This window comes from Artemia sp. Qi Xiang Cuo, chromosome 7 (assembly GCF_049724085.1).
Source record: "Artemia sp. Qi Xiang Cuo chromosome 7, ASM4972408v1, whole genome shotgun sequence".
In the NCBI taxonomy this organism is placed as follows: domain Eukaryota; kingdom Metazoa; phylum Arthropoda; class Branchiopoda; order Anostraca; family Artemiidae; genus Artemia; species Artemia sp. Qi Xiang Cuo.
In genome coordinates, this window is record NC_142800.1 from 43,226,954 (window position 1) to 43,246,134 (window position 19,181).

The window sequence follows — 19,181 nt, forward strand, 5'->3', positions numbered from 1 at the left end:
AGTAACCTTTTTAATAGTCGAAAGTGATTGGAGGGCAACAAGCCCCCCCCCCACGCCCATCATCCCCCCAAACAAAGGGTTTTCAGTTATGCCCTGGGGGCATATAATGTTTTTAAAGAAGGCATTGTCGTAGAAACTTTAAAAAAAGCTCATTCGATTGGAAATTCAAAGAGCTAGTGCCCTTTTTAATAGTCGAAAGTGATTAGAGGGCAACTAGCCCCCCCACGCCCATTATTCCCCCAAACACATCAAAAAAAAATTTTTACATAGCCATTTTGTTCAGCGTAGTTGATTTCCAGATAGAAAATCTGTTTTTGAGGAGGACACTCCCCCACAGCCCTCAGGGCAAGGGTTTTAAGTTATGCCCTGGGGGCATATAAGGTTTTTAAAGAAGGCGTTGTCGTAGAAACTTTAAAAAAAGCTCATTCGATTGGAAATTCAAAGAGCTAGTGCCCTTTTTAATAGTCAAAAGTGATTAGAGGGCAACTAGCCCCCCCACGCCCATTATTCCCCCAAACACATCCAATAAAAATTTTGAGATAGCCATTTCGTTCAGCGTAGTTGATTTCCCGATAGAAACCATATTTTCTAGGACGACATCCCCCCAAAACCCTCAGGCAAAGGATTAGAAGTTATGCCCTGGGGGCAGATAATGTTATTACTAAAGTATTTGCTATAGAAACTTGAGTAGGGGTTCATTCGATTGAAATTCAAAGAGCTAGTACCCTTTTTAATATCCGAAAGTGATTTGAGGGCAACTAACCCCCCTCTCACGCCCACCTTTTCCCCAAACACATCCAATCAAAATGTTTGGATAGCCATTTTATTCAACTTAGTTGAAAATTTTGGAAATTAGGTCTTTAAGGATGACAACCCCTCCCCCCTCAGCCCTCAGTGCAAGGGTTGTAAGTTATGCCCTGGGGCATATAAAGTTTTTATTGAAAGCGTTGTCTTAGAAACTTCAAAAGGGCTCATTCAATTGGAAATTGAAAGGGCTAGTACCTTTTTTAATAGTTGAAAGTGATTGGGTAGCGACTAACGCCCCTCTCACGCCCACCATTTTCCAAAACACATCCAATCAAAATTTTGAGATATCCATTTTGTTCAACGTAGTTGAACGTTCTGGAGATTAGGTCTTTTAGGATGATAACCCCCTCAGAGCCCTCAGTGCAAGGGTTATAAGTTATGCCCTGAGGCATATAAGGTTTATATAGAAAGTTGTTGTAGAAATCATAGGCAGCACGATCGCACTGTCTAAGTAAAAACCGGGGACACTCGAGAACGAGACAAGAAACGGGGACTAAGTAAAGAGGAGGATATTCCCACACAACCCTCAGGGCAAGGGTTTTAAGTTACGCCCTGGGGGCATATAAGGATGATGTTGGCACAATGCATTGTTTATTAACTTTTTTCCTTTAGAGCAGGGCACTTCGTATCGAAGAAGTTGTCGTAGAAACTTCAAAAAGCGGTCATTCAATTGGAAATTGGAGTGGCTTGTGCCCTTTATAATAATCGAAAGTGATTGGAAGGGGACTAACACCCCTCTCACGCCCACCATTTCCCCAAACACATGCAATCAAATTTTGAGAAAGCCATGTTGTTTAACGTAGTTGAAAGTTCTGGAAATTTGGTCTTAGAGGATGACAACCAGCCTAACAGACCTTAGGGTAAGGGCTGTAATTTATGCCCTGGGGGCATATGAGGTGTTTATAGAAAGCGTTGTCGTTTCCAAAAGGGCTCATTCGATTGGAAATTGAAAGGCCTAGTGCCCTTTTTAATAGTCGAAAGTGATTGGAAGGCTTGACATTTTATAGTAAAGATCGAAGTGGGTATAATGTATTATTTTTTGATGTTGTTGTTGTTTAGACCAGGGCATTTCGTCTCGAAGGAGTTGTCGTGGGAACTTCGAAAAGGGCTCATTTGGTTGAAAATGGAAAGGGCTGATGCCCTTTTTAATAGTCGAAAGTGATTTGAGGGCAACTAATCCCCCTTCCACTCCCACCCTCCCATTTCTGTTCTTAAAATTTAACCAAATCAAAATAGCGTAAGTGTATCCAAGCTATCAAAGAAAGTAAACAGATTTTTTTTTTCGAATGATATCAAGTTTTCCATTTCAAGTCAACTAGAGGAGGCATGAAACTAAATTAAACAGTACTATTTGTGTCTAGATTTTTAAAAGGGTGTATGTTGTTAAAAATTGCTGAAAATTTTTCTCCAGCATACAAATAGCAGGCCAAACTATAAAGCCTTAAAAAACGAAAAGATTTAAAGTATTGTTTTCTTTTTCCTTGAAAAGACTATGTCAATATAAAAAGAACAGAAATTAATTAAAAAACTTTTTCCACAAAATAAGTATTTCAAAGAAAAGTAAAGAACTCCATTAAACAAAACATGAGCAAAAATAAAATCAAATAATCTACCAAACAATGGACTACCACAAATCAGCATCGATAAATAAATGAAACCCAAAACAAACAGAAATTACAATAAACAACCGAGTCAAACTCAAAACGAGCAGAAATTAACATAAGTTGGGCGCAAAACCCCTACGCCTTTCCAAGGCCAGAACAAAATTTGCACTTGATTTTGATTGGATGTGTTTGGGGAAATAGTGGGCGTGAGAGAGGGGTTAGTTGCCCTTCAATCACTGTCGACTATGAACAGGGCACTGGCCATTACAATCTACAATTTAATGAGCCCTTTTTGATGTTTTTAATTAATCGCTTTATATAAAAAACTTACAGACTCATAGGTCATAACTTAAAACCCTTACCCAGAGGGTTGTGGGGGGGATGGGTTGTCATCCTTAAAGACCTAATTTCCAAAACTTTCAACTACGTAAAATAAAATGGGAATCTAAAAATTTTGATTGGATGTGTTTGGGGAAAAGGTGGACGTGAGAGGGGGGTTAGTTGCCCTCAAATCACTTTCAACTATTAAAAAGGTCACTAGTCCTTTGAGTTCCCAATCGAATGAACCCTTTTTCAAGTTTCTACGACAAAGATTTCAATAAAAACCTTATATGCCCCCAGGGCATAACATAACCCTTGCCCTGAAAACTGTGGGGGAGTGTCCTGCTCAAAGGTATAAGTTTCTGAACTTTAAACTACGTGGAACAAAATGGCTATCTCAAAATTTTGATTGGAAGTGTTTGGGGAAATGGTGGGCGTGGAAGGGCTGTTAGTTGCCTTTCAGTTACTTTCGACTATTAAAAAGGGCACTAGCCATTTCGATTTCTAATCGAATGAGCCCATTTTGAAGTTTCTACGACAACAAGTTCTATAAAAACCTTATATGCCCCCGGGGAATAACTTAAACCCTTGCCCTGAGGGCTGTGAGGGGGTTGTCATCCTCAAAGACCTAATTTTCAGTACTTAAAACCACGTTGAATAAAATGGCTATCTCAAAATTTTGATTGGATGTGTTTGGGGAAATGGTGGTCGTGAGAGTTGCCCTCCAATCACTTTTGACTGTTAAAAAGAGCACTAGCCCTTTGAATTTCCAATTAAATGAGCGTTATTTGAAGTTTCTACGACAACACCTTCTATAAAAACCTTATATGCCCCCAGGGCATGACTTACAACCCTTGCCCTTAAGGTTGTGGGGGAGTGTCCTCCTAAAAAACATAATTTCTATCTGAAAATAAACTGCGCTGAACAAAATGGTTATCTCAAGATTTTGATTGGATGTGTTTGGGAAAATGGTTGGCGTGAAAGGGGTGTTAGTTGCCTTACAGTCACTGTCGATTATTAAAAAGGGCACAATCCACTCCAATTTCCAATTGAATGACCTCTTTTCAAAGTTTCCACGAGAACTTCTTCGATACGAAGTGCCCTTCTCTAAAGGAAAAAAAATAATAAATAATACATTGTGCCAACATCGTTCTTATATGCCCTCAGGGCATAACTTAAAACCCTTGCCCCGAGGGTTGTGGGGGAGTGTCCTCCTCAAAAACATATTTTCTATCTGGAAATCAACTACCCTGAACAAAATGGTAATTTTCAAATTTGTTTTAGATGTATTTGGGGGAATGATGGGAGTGGGGGGGGGGCCAGATACCCTCATAACGATTTCTACTATTAAAAAGCGCACTAACCATTCCGATTTCCAATCGAATGAGCCCTTTTCGAAGTTTCTACGACTACTCCTTCGATAAGAAGTGCCCGGGTATGAAAAAAAAAGAAAAAAAAAATACATTATGCCAACATCGTTCTTTACTTAGGCAGCGCTATTGCGCTGCCTATAATAGGAGGCGCTAGCCTACTCACATCTGTTCGTTTTGGGTTTCATTTATTTATTGATAGCGATGTATGTTCGTCTTACGCTTGGATTAGTATTTGACTTTATTTCTGCTCGTCTAAGGCTAAATGCAACTCTTTACTTTTCTTTGACAGACTTCTTGGAATTTTTTAATTAGTTTCTTCTCGTTTTACTTGAAAACAAAATGAATATTTTCAAAGCTTTTAGTGGTTTTCTCCTTAAGAATCAAGATTTTGGCTTGTTACTTATGTTTTGGAGAAAATTTTGCAACAAATTTAATAATAAATATAGGCTACTATAGAACTTTGGATGGATAGATACGTGCAATATTATTCAAATAAAATTGGACTTAAAATCTAAGTCATTTTTGGGCTTCTATGTGACTGAGCCTCCATCATGTTACAACCTTTAATACAGACAAATATTAATAGAACATCCCCTTAACAGCTCTGGAAGGTTTGATTTAATTCAAACACATACTCCCCTTTCCCAACAACAAACCTACGTGTAAAGAATCGGAAACTTGCATAACTTGGAGCCCTTGTCCCAAGGGCATCAGAGGTCATGCCATCTTGGAGGCATGCATGGTTACTGGACTTTTTAAGTATTTTGAACAAAATGGCTAACTCAAAATTTTGATCGGATTCTTGGGGGATGGGGGGCTGCTAGAAGGATCAGAAGAGCAGGACTGGTTAAAATGAGGACTAAAACTTCAATTTCGTATAGAATGAGCCCCCTCTAAAGTTTCTACAACAACTCTCTCTATACAAAGCAGCAAAAAAAAAAAAAAAAAAAAAAAAAAAAAAAAAAAAAAAAAAAAAAAAAGCCTGCTATTTTAGCTCCCTACATAATTGGAAAGAACAATAGCTATATATTATTTTAAATATATTTATCTACTGAAAAAATCATTATCAACAGTAAATCGTGAGCTGTTAACGGTATTTCAAGTGACTCTACAACAGCTTTATTACATGGCTTTATAACAGTGAGTTTACATTTAATGAATCTTTCGAAAAAAAATCAGTAGAAACGATAAATTTTTCACAAGAATTCCAAACATTGCCTCAGATCCACAACCCTTCGAATCTTAAAAAACGAACTTCACCCCCTTTAAAACAGGCTATACGTTTTTTTTAAAATGCTTCTTTATATATTTGTCATACTAGATAATTGTACAGAAATACACACAAAATTAATTAGTACAGAACTATTGTCCTAGAAGGGTGCATGAACCCAACGCTAGAGCAATGCCTACCAGCCCTAGCCTTAAGGTAATGCCCTATAAGTAGGGACAGTGAGGGTGCTTTTTCTTCAACAACATAGTATAACTGGATTGAGTTAGGTATGAGAATTTCGTTTTTAACGACAAACATTATCGACGAATGCACGCTGACTTTAAACAAGATTTAAATACATACTGGCATTAATTGACAAGTAAAATTCAGGAACTTTGAGTTTCCACAGTCACAGCGGAAATTCCTCTTTGTGTACAATTCAACTAATTCATGGCCATCGTGACAGTTAAGACTGCAGGCTAAACATATTCCAGCTCTTTCATGTGACGAGGTTAAACATGTGCGGCAAGAATATAGGGCTTGACGTCCCAAATAACCCTAAAAAAGAAAAAAAGCTTTTTCAAGCGTAATAAAAAACAAGAAAAACAAAACTAATTTCAATGAATATCAATATAGTACAAAAATTGTTGTAATTACACACAAGGAGAAGCAAGTAATGACGATGATATACTGATATATAAATTTAAATTTAGTTTTAAGAGTAACCAACTCATCCTAAATCTCTTATATTCGGAGAAATGCATCTATTAAACGACCTAAGATTCCTGTAGCAATCAGAACTATTGAGACGTGTAGGAATTGAAATACGATGAAACTGCATTTTCTCCTAGTTCATTTGCTAACCTAATTTTTGTGGGCGTTAAGTGTAGGCATTTAAGTGGTCTTGCCAGAATAGAGATTAACACAAAAAGTAATAAAGGTCAAGGAGAAGAACAGGATCAGAATTGCCAGATGGGGCCCAATTTTGCTTTTTGGAGACAGTTTTAACTTTTGGGAAATTTATTGTAACTCTATTATAACCAATTATTCTTCTGGATTCTGTGAATAATCTCACAAATATATTTATATCAACAATCCTGGTAGTGTTTCCAATTTAGACCAAGTATTCTGCACGCCCTGTTTTTAAACTTCTTCTGTTCATGTGCATACTCATAACCATAATACTCGTCACTTGCCAATTTTTTTTTAGGCAGTAATTGCATGTGAAATTTTACATGCCCAAGGAACCAAAGTAAAAAATGGTTTCAGCAAAGCAATTAGGATTTTGCAAACATTATCATATAGATTTCATCCCTCGCTATGTCACTATGCCTGAATTGTGTGCCATATCATTCACTTCAATTGGGAGTTACCTGTTTGATGCTAAGTCTGAGCTGAGTTGATTTTATGCTCAGATTTTTTTTTTTTTTTTTGCTACCATGAAACAATCATATCTTTAATCTTTACCCAGAGAAACTGTGAAAATCGGAGCTTGTAAGCGTATTTGGCACACTGACCCCAAGTTGAAATTGGCGGAACAGTGGGCTGAATTCTGCCTCAAGACATGAGATGCACCACAGACCACAGATATGAGATGAAGGAGATGCACCAAATTTGGGACAAATTTGTGATACTGAAAGAAGCCCTAAGTATAAAACACTACAGACATATTTTCATATCATACTCGAGTATTTCTTGGCGTCAAGTTATACCTGTGTCTGTTAATACCGTGCGTAAAGCCCCTTTACAGTTGAAATCTAAGTTCACTGATTTAAAAATGCTAGCAAAACCATATGCTTGGTGTTTGAAGCCCACTGTTGTCCCATTTGCAGGTGCTTTCTCAAATGTCACTTTGTTGCTTGATAGTTCTGGCTAGCTTCTTGTGTGGTACAGTCAGCCATATTTTGAAGCAAGGTAATGACCCGTTTCTTGTTGCTTGTAAAGCTCTATAACAGTTTCTTGAATTAACATGAACTAGGTGGACTGTGATGAAAAAGTTGAGAGCCATGACTAATTGAAAAAAAAGAAGGAAAAAAGCCAAGACAGATAGTCTGAGTGAGAGGCAAAGCTGGCAAAATCCTTTTTTCAGAATTGCATAAAAATGATGTCATTTCACTTGCTGATAGATAGTCTCATCCATCCTAGGTCAGAACAAAGGTTGATAGGCATGGACTAAGGGTAGTTCAAATAGTCTATCAGTTCTATGAGGTAGAGTTGAGTGTCTAAATTTTTTACTGCCTAAATTATGATATTAGTTTTAGGACCAATCAGATTGGGTTCCAGAGGGGTTTAATTCGTCAGCATACCCATATGGTTCTTTCTTCTCTTTTAGAGCAAGTTCTAAAAAGAGGTGGTGGCTAGTATATATGCACTCTTAATTTGTCCAATGCTATTGACTCTGCTGTGCACGGTCAACCTCTTTATTCTCTGGTCTCCAATGGTACTAATTTGTCTGTTATTCATATCCTAAATAATCATCTTGGTAATTCTTTCCTCTGTCTTAAAATCGATAATGGACTTCTTTTCAAATTAGCTAAATCATGTAAGGTAAGACGTGAGACTATGAGGGGGGGGGGCTTGTGTGTCTAACATACCGAGTGACCTATCATTTTTGATTGAATTCTAGTGTCTTGTATCAAGTCTACGTGGATAACATTCTTCCAATTAATCACATCCAGATGAGGTTTCATGATTCTCTTCATTTGGTTGCCTCTTCTCTCTACACTATTGAACTTTTCTTTGAATTAATTAAAAAAAATTTCCGAAAAATAAGTTTTTCAAAGAAAAGTAAAGGCCATTTTAAACTTAAGCTCAGCAGATACAAATACCTTTTAAAATTAAAAACTCAAAACGACCAGAAATTACTATTAAAGAATAAATGAAACCCAAAATGAACAGAAATTAAATTAAAAATCATATCAAAAAAAAATACCACAAGTAGTAGTATAAATGAATAAATAGATCTTAAGGCAAGTAATGATTAGATTGAATATGAAAATCAAGCTTCAAACGAACAAAAACATTTTTCTGTTAAAGCATAAATGAAACCTCACAAGACCAGAAATTAAATAAAAATCAATGCGAACAAACATAAAATATATATTAATGTAAATAAATAAACAAGTCTTAAAACAAGTGAAACTTAAATTGAAAATGAAAATCAAGTTTGAATCGAATAAAAATAACTACAAACAAGAGTTTGGGTATCGCCTCACTGCAGAAGCATAAAACCTACTGCGTCATTGGCGCTTTAATGAAAACAATTTTTTCATTAATTAAGATTTTAGGGAATAAATATCAGCATATGTATATTAAATTGACAATGCACATTTTTTTTCAGTAAACTCATTTGAATTTATTTTCAGTAAAATACAAATTATATTCTGAATTTTAGAAAGCATAGGGGTTTTGAACCCTACTCATATTAATTTATGCTCGTTTTGAGTTTTACTCTAACATTTATTTTAATATTGGTTTGTTTTGGGTTTCATTTATTCATTCATACTGATTTGGGGTAGTTGTATGCTTGGTAGATTATATGATATTCCGGACGCCAGGTGTTAAAAGTGTAAATCATACCACGAAGGAATGAGACTGCTACGAGAATTAGCCTACCAATCACTCTTTAAATTGACCATGCGGATTCAAAAATACAAATGGCACTGCTTGCGAGTGGTGGAACTCTCTGAAATTTAACATTTTATCATATTTTGGTGTTTCATGCAAGAAAATGCATGTTCCACAAAGTTTGAGGTGCAGTTTTCCGCTCAATTAGAAATGCCTAGAAGCCATAGAATGTTATCATAACAAACCAACACGATTAGTTAGAAAAAATGGCAGAGTTAAAAAAAATGGCAAAACTATATGAGTCTTGAACAGTCTTGGAAAGTATAAACAAAATCAAATTGAATATTAGATATATAATGATATTAATTGTTGAAAGATCCATCAGTTCAAGATATTTTTTTCACTGTAATTTTATTTTCATTTTCAATGCTGTAAGAACTGGAAAATAATAAATATGTAATATACGAGTAATTCATTTTCAGTGAAGTACCAATGACGCAGAAGGCTTTAGGTTTTTACAGTTAAAGAAGGGGGCAGTATCCAAATTTTGTTTGTAGTGAAACTATTTTTGTCTTGACTAATCTTGAAAAGAACTAACAAATTAAACTAAATATTTGATGCATAATGATGTTAATTGCTTAAAGCTCATCAGTTCAAAATTTTACTGTAATTTTAATATTTATTTTCAATATTAAGTACAAAAGAAAACATTTGTAATATAATCCGTTTTCAGTAAAGCGCCAATGACGCAGTAGGTTTTATGCTTCTGCAGTGAGGCGATACCCAAGCTCTTGTTTGTAGTTATTTTTATTCGATTCAAACTTGATTTGCATATTCAATTTAAGTTTCACTTGTTTTAAGATTTATTTATTCATTTACATTAATAAATATTGTATGTTTGTTCGCATTGATTGTTATTTAATTTCTGTTCGTTTTAAGTTTCATTTATACTTTAATAGCAAAATATTTTGTTTTTGTTTTAAGCTTTATTTTCATATTCAATCCAAGCATTGCTCGCTTTAAGACCTATTTATTCATTTATATTATTTCTTGCTGTATGTTTTTTCCTTTGATTGTATATCTAATTTTTGTTCGTTTTCGGTTTCATTTATTCTTTAATGGTAATGTCTGGTCGTTTTGAGTTTGAATTTTAAAAGGTATTTTGTATCTACTGAGCCTAAATTTAAAATGGCCTTTACTTTTATTATAAAAAATTCGTTTTTTGAAAGTTTTTTTTTAATTTATTTTTTTTCGTTTTTGACCGCAAAAATTTTCAAGTTTTTATTGCATGGGGGGGGAGTACTTACTGTCTTAATATTATTGACTTCAGAAAACTAATCTAAAAATTTCAATTAAAATCAAATGAGGCTTTTTTCAAAGTTTATACGATTACCTCTTTGATAAAAACCTTATATATGAACAATAGAAAGATTGCATAACTTGTGGACAGCGATTGACAACAATGAATGGATTGAAAAAATAGCTCCAATAAGGGGGTTTAGACCATTTCATTTTCTGACACAAAGGTATCACGACTGTTTGGAATTGACCTTAATAGGATTTTGTGTGCCAAAGCAATTCTACATCGATCTCAGAGTATGTATTTTAACCTTATAATTGGATAATTATAATAGATTTCCTATGTGTTCTTCCCACACAAACCCCCTTCCCATAAGTTATGCCCCAGGGCATAACTTACAACGCCTACCCCCGGGCCCTGGTGGGCTGTGTCAACACCGGAGTTTTTGTTATCAGAACTTTGAACTATTTTAACAAAAGTTTATCTCAAAATTTTTATCTGATATATTTAGGGCGTGGAGGAGGGAGGGGTAATCACCCTCCAATCTCTTTTGAATCTTAAAAAGTGAACAAGAACTTTCAATTTTCAGTCAAATGAGACCTCTCCAAAGTTTATACGAGCATCCCTTCCATAAGAAATAATGGGAAGGATTTGGAGAATCCTGAAATTACAACCCGCGCCTCGAGGGCTGTGGGGGAGTGGTAATCCTCCAAGACCTAATTTTCAGAACTTAAAATTACGTTCAATAAAATAGCTGTCTTAAACTTTTGATTGGATGTGTTTGGGGACAATGTGGGCGTGAGAGGGGGGTTTGTCGCCCTCCAATCTCTTTTGAATATTAAAAAGGGCACTAGCCCTTTGAATTTCCAATCGAATGAGCCTTTTTTGAAGTTTCTACGACACCGCTTTCTATAAAAACCTTATATGCCCCCAGAGCACAACTTAAAACCCTTGCCCTGAGGGTTGTGGGGGATTGCCCTTCTCAAAAATATATTTTATTTCTGGAAATCAACTATGCTGAACGACATGGCTATCTCAAAATTTTGATTGGATGTGTTTGGGGGAATGATGGGCGGGGTGGGGGGGGGGGCTAGTTGTCCTCTAATCACTTTCGACTATTAAAAACGGCAGTATCCCTTTGAATTTCTAATCGAATGAGCTTTTTTTGAAGTTTCTACGACAACGCCTTCTATAAAAACCTTATATGCCCCTAGGTCATATCTTAAAACCCTTGCCCTGAAGGTTGTGGGGAAGTGTCCTCCTCAAAAACATATTTTCTATCTGGAAATCAACTACGCTGAACAAAATGGCTATCTCAAAAAGTTGATTAAATGTGTTTGGGCAAATGATCGGCGTGGGGGGGAGGGGGCCAGTTACACTCCAATTACTTTCGAGTAATAAAAAGAGCACTAGCCCTTTAATTTCCAGTTGAATGAGCATGTTTTGAAGTTCCTATGACAACGCCTTCTATAAAAACCTTATATGTCCCCAGGCAATAACTTAACACCCTCGCTCAAAGGGTTGTGGGGGAGTGTCCTCCTCAAAAACATATTTTGTGTCTGTAAATCAACTACGCTGAACATAATAGCTATCTAAAAATTTTGATTGGATGTGTGTTGGGGAATTATGGGCGTGGGGAGGGGGGGCTAGTTGCCCTCCAATCATTTTCGACTATTAAAAAGGGCACTAGTCCTTTAATTTCCAATCGAATGAGCCTGTTTGAAGTTTCTACGACAACGCCCTCTACAAAAACCTTTCATGCCCCCAGGGCATAACTTAAAACCCTTGCCCTGAGGGTTGTGGGGGAGTATCCTCCTCAAATATATATTTTCTATCTGGAAATCAACTGCGCCGAATAAAATGGCTATCTTAAAATTTTGATTGGATGTGTTTGGGGAAATGATGGGCGTGGGGAGGGGGGGAGGGGGGCTATTTACACTCCAATCACTTTCGACTATTAAAAAGGGCACTAGCTCTTTAATTTCCAATCGAATGAGCCTGTTTTGAAGTTTCTACGACAACGCCTTCAATAAAAACCTTATATGCCCCCAGGTCATATCTTAAAACCCTTGCCCTGAAGGTTGTGGGGGAGTGTCCTCCTCAAAAACATATTTTCTATCAGGAAATCATTTATGCTGAACAAAATGGCTATCTCAAAATTTTGATTGGATGTATTTGGGGAAATGATGGGCGTGGGGGGGGCTAGCTACACTCTAATCACTTTAGACTATTAAAAAGGGTACTAGCCCTTGAATTTCCAATCGAATAAGCATGTTTTGAAGTTTCTACGACAACGCCTTCTATAAAAACTTTATATGCCCCCAGGGCATAACTTAAAACCCTTGCCCTGAGGGTTGTGGGGGAGTTTCCTCCTCAAAAACATATTTTCTAACCGGAAATCAACTACGCTGAACAAAATGGCTATCTCAAAATTTTGATTGGATGTGCTTGGGGTAATGATGGGCGTGGGGGGCTCGTTGCCCGCTAATCACTTTAGACCACTGCAAAGAGTCCTAGAACTCTCGATTTCAAGTCGAATGAACCCCTTTGAAGTTTTTACGACGACCCCTTCCATATGAAGTGCCTCTGGGAAAAAAATGAATAAATAAATAAATAATAATAATAAAACATTGGAGCCGTATGGCCTTTACTATAGGCAACGCTACAGCGTTGCCTCTGATATGGAAGAAAATTGATTCCACCTCTTTCACTGTTTATCTATTTATAGTTTATTGCTCAGTTATATAATTTTTTATATATGTTCTATTTTTAGAGAGAGAGATATTTATATCTCTGTTTGATATTTATCAAACAACAGCATAAGCATTAACAACCACCCCGAGAAGTGAAAAACTTGCCCGAGGGGGGTGGGGTTGTGTGGCTAAAATACGCTAAAATAATACAAGACAAAATAAATAGCAAAACAACTAATACAAATCGCACTTCCTAATCATCACCACAAACCTTACAACTGAACAATTTCAACTGTACTACTATGATCATACCCCAAAAGGTCATATTTGTTTATAAAATTATTTACTTACCCCCTCCACCACAAAAAAAGACAACTAAAACTACAATTTGTGTTTACTAAACAGGATTTCTCTAATTGATCTCTTAAATAAAGAAATATCACTAATATTTTTAATATACTGATCAAGATGATTCCATCTTCTAATCACCCTAAGAGGCACAGAAAACGTCAACCAGGTCGAAACAACCAATGAAGTATTAATCTCTGCAAAGGTCGAGTGTCATAATCATAGACCAGGGATATCAAATTTGCTAATATATCAAAACAGGAAAGATTTGTAAAGTCTTTCATAATAAACTTTGTAAAATCCTAAAAATAAACTTTTATTTTATATAATAAAATAACAAAAAATAATCCTAAAAAAAAGATTTGTAAAATCCTAAAAATAAACAAACTCTCCTACTCCACAAGCTGGTAGTATCCTTATTTGCTCACAGAAATTCCATACAAAATTCCAGGGATGTAGGCCAACCCACAAATAAACAGCTTAGTTTTGTAGAACTCGTATAGGTTGGACATTGGAAGCAAATGTACCAAGCCAAATGCTACTACAGCACAATCTATATGGATAGACAAAGGGGAAAATAAAAAAGTATAGGACAAATGGAAGGAAAACATGCTCAGGTTTTCTCATTATACCTATGTTACAAGCCAAAATTTTACTCACAGACTGTACACTTGAATAATAAAATTTCATCAATATAAAGCCACATTGAATCTCTCAAGTGGTTGGGAATCACGATTACAAATGATTTCTGGCCATTTTGTTCACCCATGATTTCTGGGGCTAAGCTTTAACTCCAGATTTGGCAGTCAAAACTTGATGCTAATAAAAGTAAATATAGCCACAAAACGTTAGCAAATATATAGGCGTACTTAACCTACTGTGACCTCTCTCTCTGTTAAGAGTAAACAGTACCACTATTGTAAAGAGCAAAGACCTAGAAGATCAAGGTGATGCAGAAGCGTTTGCAGGTGTGTTGGTCTCAGACAGCTCGATGGAACGATGCAACCAGGGACCCCTATTCACAAAAATGTAGGGGGAAGTGGAAGCATATTTTTTAAAATCTAAGGGAGAGGTGATGGGGGTCACTTTTCAAATGGCACCCAAAGATTGCTGCTAAAAGGAGTAACACAACCGTAAAAGCACTAGCAAAGGTTTACTTGATCAACTGTAGCCGCTCTATTATTTTTATCTGGTTTGTTTCCGATTTTGGCAAAATGATGTTCAAGTTTTTTTTACATTATATTTTGACATTTAATATTTTTTACTGTATTTGTCCCTAGGGTAAAAGAATAGAAAAATTGTGTACAATTTGGATGCTTCAGATATAAGAGCAAAGCTGGTTTTGCTACAAGAGGGGCTTTCCAAGAGGTATTTTGGAGACCATTTCATGGTTTCTTCCCACGTTTTTCACCAAGCTGATTACATTTTTTTAAATTTTCGTTTAGCTGTTTTTCTGAGCATTTCTTTAGCCAACTTTTACTTATACTTAACAGTGAATTATAAATAAAATATTATTAGAGAGATATAGAAATTGATACATTTGATTCAAGAAGGAAAATTTTTTCAAAACAACTCGTTCGCACAGCAGCATCCTACTGGGCAAAATGGGAAAAAATTGACCTGGAATACAAAACAAAAAAGATGAAATCTCAACCCTGGATAGGTAATTCTGCATAAAAAATACAAGTTAATATCACAGTTAATGTTGAAAAGGGTTACTCTTTACTTAGTGTTCATTGCCATAAAGAATTTAATGCATCATGGAATTTTTAACTACACTGACAATAGGGAAATCAAAGATTTGCATTAAAAAGAAGATGGAAATTAAAGTAAAAAATAATTCACAATAGGTTGGTTGAACTTGTTGCATTATAAATGTTGTTCTTACTTTAGTTTTTGAAAGTTTATGAGCTTTCTTGTAAAATTTTGTTTCCAACTTCAGGGTTCAGGGCTTCAAAATTTGGAATATCCACTTGTCTATTGCCCCCTCCTGTCATAAAAATACCACCTCTCCCCTGTATGATTATAGTCATGCTCCATACACAGCCTAACGATTAATTTATTGGTGTGGCAAATATTTATTACACTTCAATTTCTATCTTCAAACATATCATAAGGCTTTTAATACTAGGTTTTAACTAGGTTTACCAACTGGGATTTCAACTTATCTTGCGCCCCGCCAATCATAAAAATACCCCCTATCCACTATATACTACTACTACTACTAACGACTCACCGAAGCACCAAGCCGCCTGAGGCCAACACAGCTACGCTCGCTCCTCCTCCACCCCAATCTATTCAAAGCCTCCCTTTTTACACCCGCCCACGAAGTTCACATTTCCTTTAAATTTCATCCGCACAACGTGCCCTAGCCACCTCAACCTTTCTTTCATTATAGCCCTAGAGAGTGGTATTGAACCACATTTTTCGTATAGCCTATTGTTTGAAATATGGTCAGTCAACCGGGTACCCAGAACAATCGTTAAGCAATTTCTCTGGAAAACATCTAGCAAATCTTCATCCGCTTTTCGGAGCGTCCATGCTTCAGAGCCATATTTGACCACTGTCATCACTGTAGCTTCCAAAAATCTAATCTTGGTTTGCAGACATATCTTCCTATTCTTCCAAACTTTTTTTAACCGTGAAAAAACACCATAAGCCTTGGCTATTCTACTTTTAACAACTTCACTGCTCCCACCATCTTTACTTATAATACTACCAAGGTAAGTGAAGCTGCCCACCTGATCAATCTTTTCATTACCCAACGTCACCTCTTCATCTTCACTTATTCCTAGCCTTAGTGACATAGTCTTCTTAACATTAATTTTCAAACCAATTCTAGCACCCTGAACTTGCAAAACCTCTTAAACTACATTCATTTTGCTCAAACTTTCATCTAGGATGCTTAAATCATCAGCATAATCTAAGTCCAGGAGACTTTTCCCTCCCCATTTAATTCTGTGGTCTCCCATTACCTTTCCTGTGCTCCTTAAAACAAAGTCCATCAAAATAATCCATATAAAGGAGGATAGAACACAACCCTGCTTACTCTTCAGCAACCCTTTTCTAAAACCGCACTGTTCTTCTCTCAAAACTTTGTCTACGGCATCTCTCAGTCTAAAAAGTATCATATTACTAAGTAATTTACTACCTACGAGGACCAGACTAAAGCCTCGATAAATACCACACTCACTCTTATAACCTTTCTTATAAAGAGATTTTCCTAAAATCGTTAGGTACTTCCCCTTTTTCAGAAATCGTATTCATAATCTTCAGTAACTTAATTCTAACCTAAGAGCCACCATATTTGAGAAACTCATTTACCACACTATCAGCACCTGAAGCCTTATTATTTTTTAATCCTTTTAGTACTGTCGGTAATTGCTCCTCACAAAACAAATCTTCCTTCACATCCAAGGTATCACAAACTTTTTCATTTTCCTCTATATCTTTTCCTGCAACTCTATCTCGGTTAAGCAAATTCTCAAAATGTTCGGCCCATCTTTCTTTAGTTTTTTTCCTTATCGCTAATTGCGGCCCCATTCCTATCTTTAACTGGGCCAAGCCCGGATTGAATACTCCCTCTCAATTTGTTAACACACCAATACAATATTTTACTATTATTCAGTCTAGCTGCATCTTCCAGATCCTCGGCAATTTTATCCATGGCCTCCACTTCACACCTCCTTAGTTCATATTTTAATGCTGTCTCCACTCTCTCTACATTCCTTTTGTTTTCAAATGATCTATCACTCAGATAACTCTTGTACAAGCTCCTTCTTCTTTCTATTAACCATAAAGCTTTTTCACTTATGTTCTTAGCTGCACTCCTAGCTTTCTTCCCTAAGACACCTTCAGCAACTTCACAAATTATTTTTCTAAAATTAATCAAACGAGCTTCCACATTATCAAACTTTAAACTCACAAGTTTAGTATTCAACTGTTCCTGGAAAGGTTCTCTCAAATTCTCATCCTGGAGTCAAACAACATCATAGCTTCCCGGGAGGTAGTTAACCTTCCGATATTTCAGCTTTAAATTAACCCTTGACACTACTAGATGGTGATCTTTACTTTTAACATCAATAACGGCACTCCTATATACCCTAGTATCTTGTATTGATCCTGCCAGTCTTCGGTTTACTATAACATAATAAGGTTTGCTGTTTGACCATCACGTGAATACCATGTTAACTTATGAGCCAGTGTATGACCAAACACCGTATTGGTTATAACTAGATTGTTATACCAAAATTGCAAAAGTCTGTATCCATTACTGTGTTCTTTTCCTACACCAAATTTACCTAGGCTAGGATACCATCTATCCCTATTTCTATCGACCTGGGCGTTAAAATATCCCAGTAATAACATCGTACTTCTACCTGGAACCCTTTCTATTTGCTCCTGTTACTGTAAATAAAATTCGTCTGAATCACTAGTATCTCCGTCAGTTGGTTCTACAGGGGCGTATACTACCATAACTGATACTCTGAACTTTTTAGTCATAAAATGAGCAATTAGTATTCTATTATTATAAGCCTAAACAAGACTTAGCAGCTTCCTTATTCATCACGAGCCCTACTCCCTGTCTATGTGCCCCATCCTTCCTGCCGCTATATGATTACACGGATGCTCTATACATAGCTTAAATTTTCTTACACAGTAAAATTTTATCTTCAAACATATCATAAGGTTATTAAACTAGATTTTTTAAAAATCAATTCTCTTATTGCAAAAATTTGAACCTAGATGTCTCATTTGTATATTGGTCAGTTATAGAATAAGAATTTAGGTTTGAAACTTAGTCAAGCAATCAAGCAAAGTCACACTCAATGATTGACTTAACCCATCTCTTAAAAACTTTCAAGTTCTATATTTAGTCTAACTATTTTAAGACTGATTATCTTGCAACATACATGTGAAGTATAAAATATATACAAATATGTTATTGTAAATTTGATGTTAAGCTTGACAAAATATAAAAATAAAGATATTTTACCAGAAAATATGTACAATTAGCTGGATCAGATGCACCAAGAACCGCATTTGCATTATCTTCTAATTCTTGTTGGGATCTCAGAACATCAACCATTGTAACACTATCCTGAGTAGTTCCATCATCAACAATTACAGTTTCATCTAAACTTGACATCTCTGACTGAAAATTAAATACAAATACTGCAGCATTAGGATTAGAACAAAACGTAGAATAGAAATGGTCTAAAAACGTTCATGTTCAAATAACCAGGAGCAAAGTAGATCTGGTATGTTTTTGGAACAGCTAAGGTAGCTTTCCACATTTCACACAGTTGAAAAAATTGCCTAGCAGTGTAATAAATTATTACTATTCTTCTGCTCAGATCAAGCAACAATTTAGATTAATATACCAGGCAGAACTAGTTCTAGAACCTTCTATTTATTAGTAATTATAATCACTGATTGTCTCCTTAGTATTAAAAATCAGACTCACTTCTGCTCTCTACATTTTTCAGCGGGTATTCCATCAACCATAGTATTGTTTTGCAAGAGTTGTAGAAGAGTAACTTAGTTACTCTTCATTGGTAGAAGGGGATACCTCGAGAAGGTATCCCCTTCTCGAGTATCATAAAGGTTAATTTTTTTTTCGTTTTAAGTGTTTATCTTTGTGTTTATAGTTTACAAGTGTTTAGTGTTTATATGTTTATATTGTGTTTAGAATTGAAAAGTACCTCCCCCTCTTATCCCTCTAGCTATGTCCATGAATACAGTGCTATGATTACTTAATAAATTATGAGCACTTATTTCTGTTTTAGAGTGTGCCATGGGTGTTGAAGTTGACGCACAGTGTTCAGAAGAGTCAAAATATGTCAAATCAGTCAAAAGATGTGTATCTTAAAAGTTTGCTGCATAACAAAACAATTTTAAATCAAATGCCTGATTTCTAAATAGTAAAACATCTAGAATCTCCCCCTCAACTTTTCA

General features: G+C 35.8%; 1 protein-coding gene across 1 annotated transcript; it reads right to left on the reverse strand.

Moving 5' to 3' along the window:
- Positions 1-5,651: 5,651 nt before the first annotated feature.
- LOC148950302 (putative E3 ubiquitin-protein ligase UBR7) lies at positions 5,652-18,372 on the reverse strand. The gene is made up of 2 exons (XM_089091546.1): positions 18,220-18,372; positions 5,652-5,873 (listed from the first exon to the last, which is right to left on the reverse strand). Exons 1-2 carry the CDS (start codon positions 18,370-18,372, stop codon positions 5,667-5,669), a joined length of 360 nt encoding a protein of 119 aa, XP_088947672.1. The 3' UTR covers positions 5,652-5,666.
- Between the last annotated feature and the right edge of the window lie 809 nt (positions 18,373-19,181).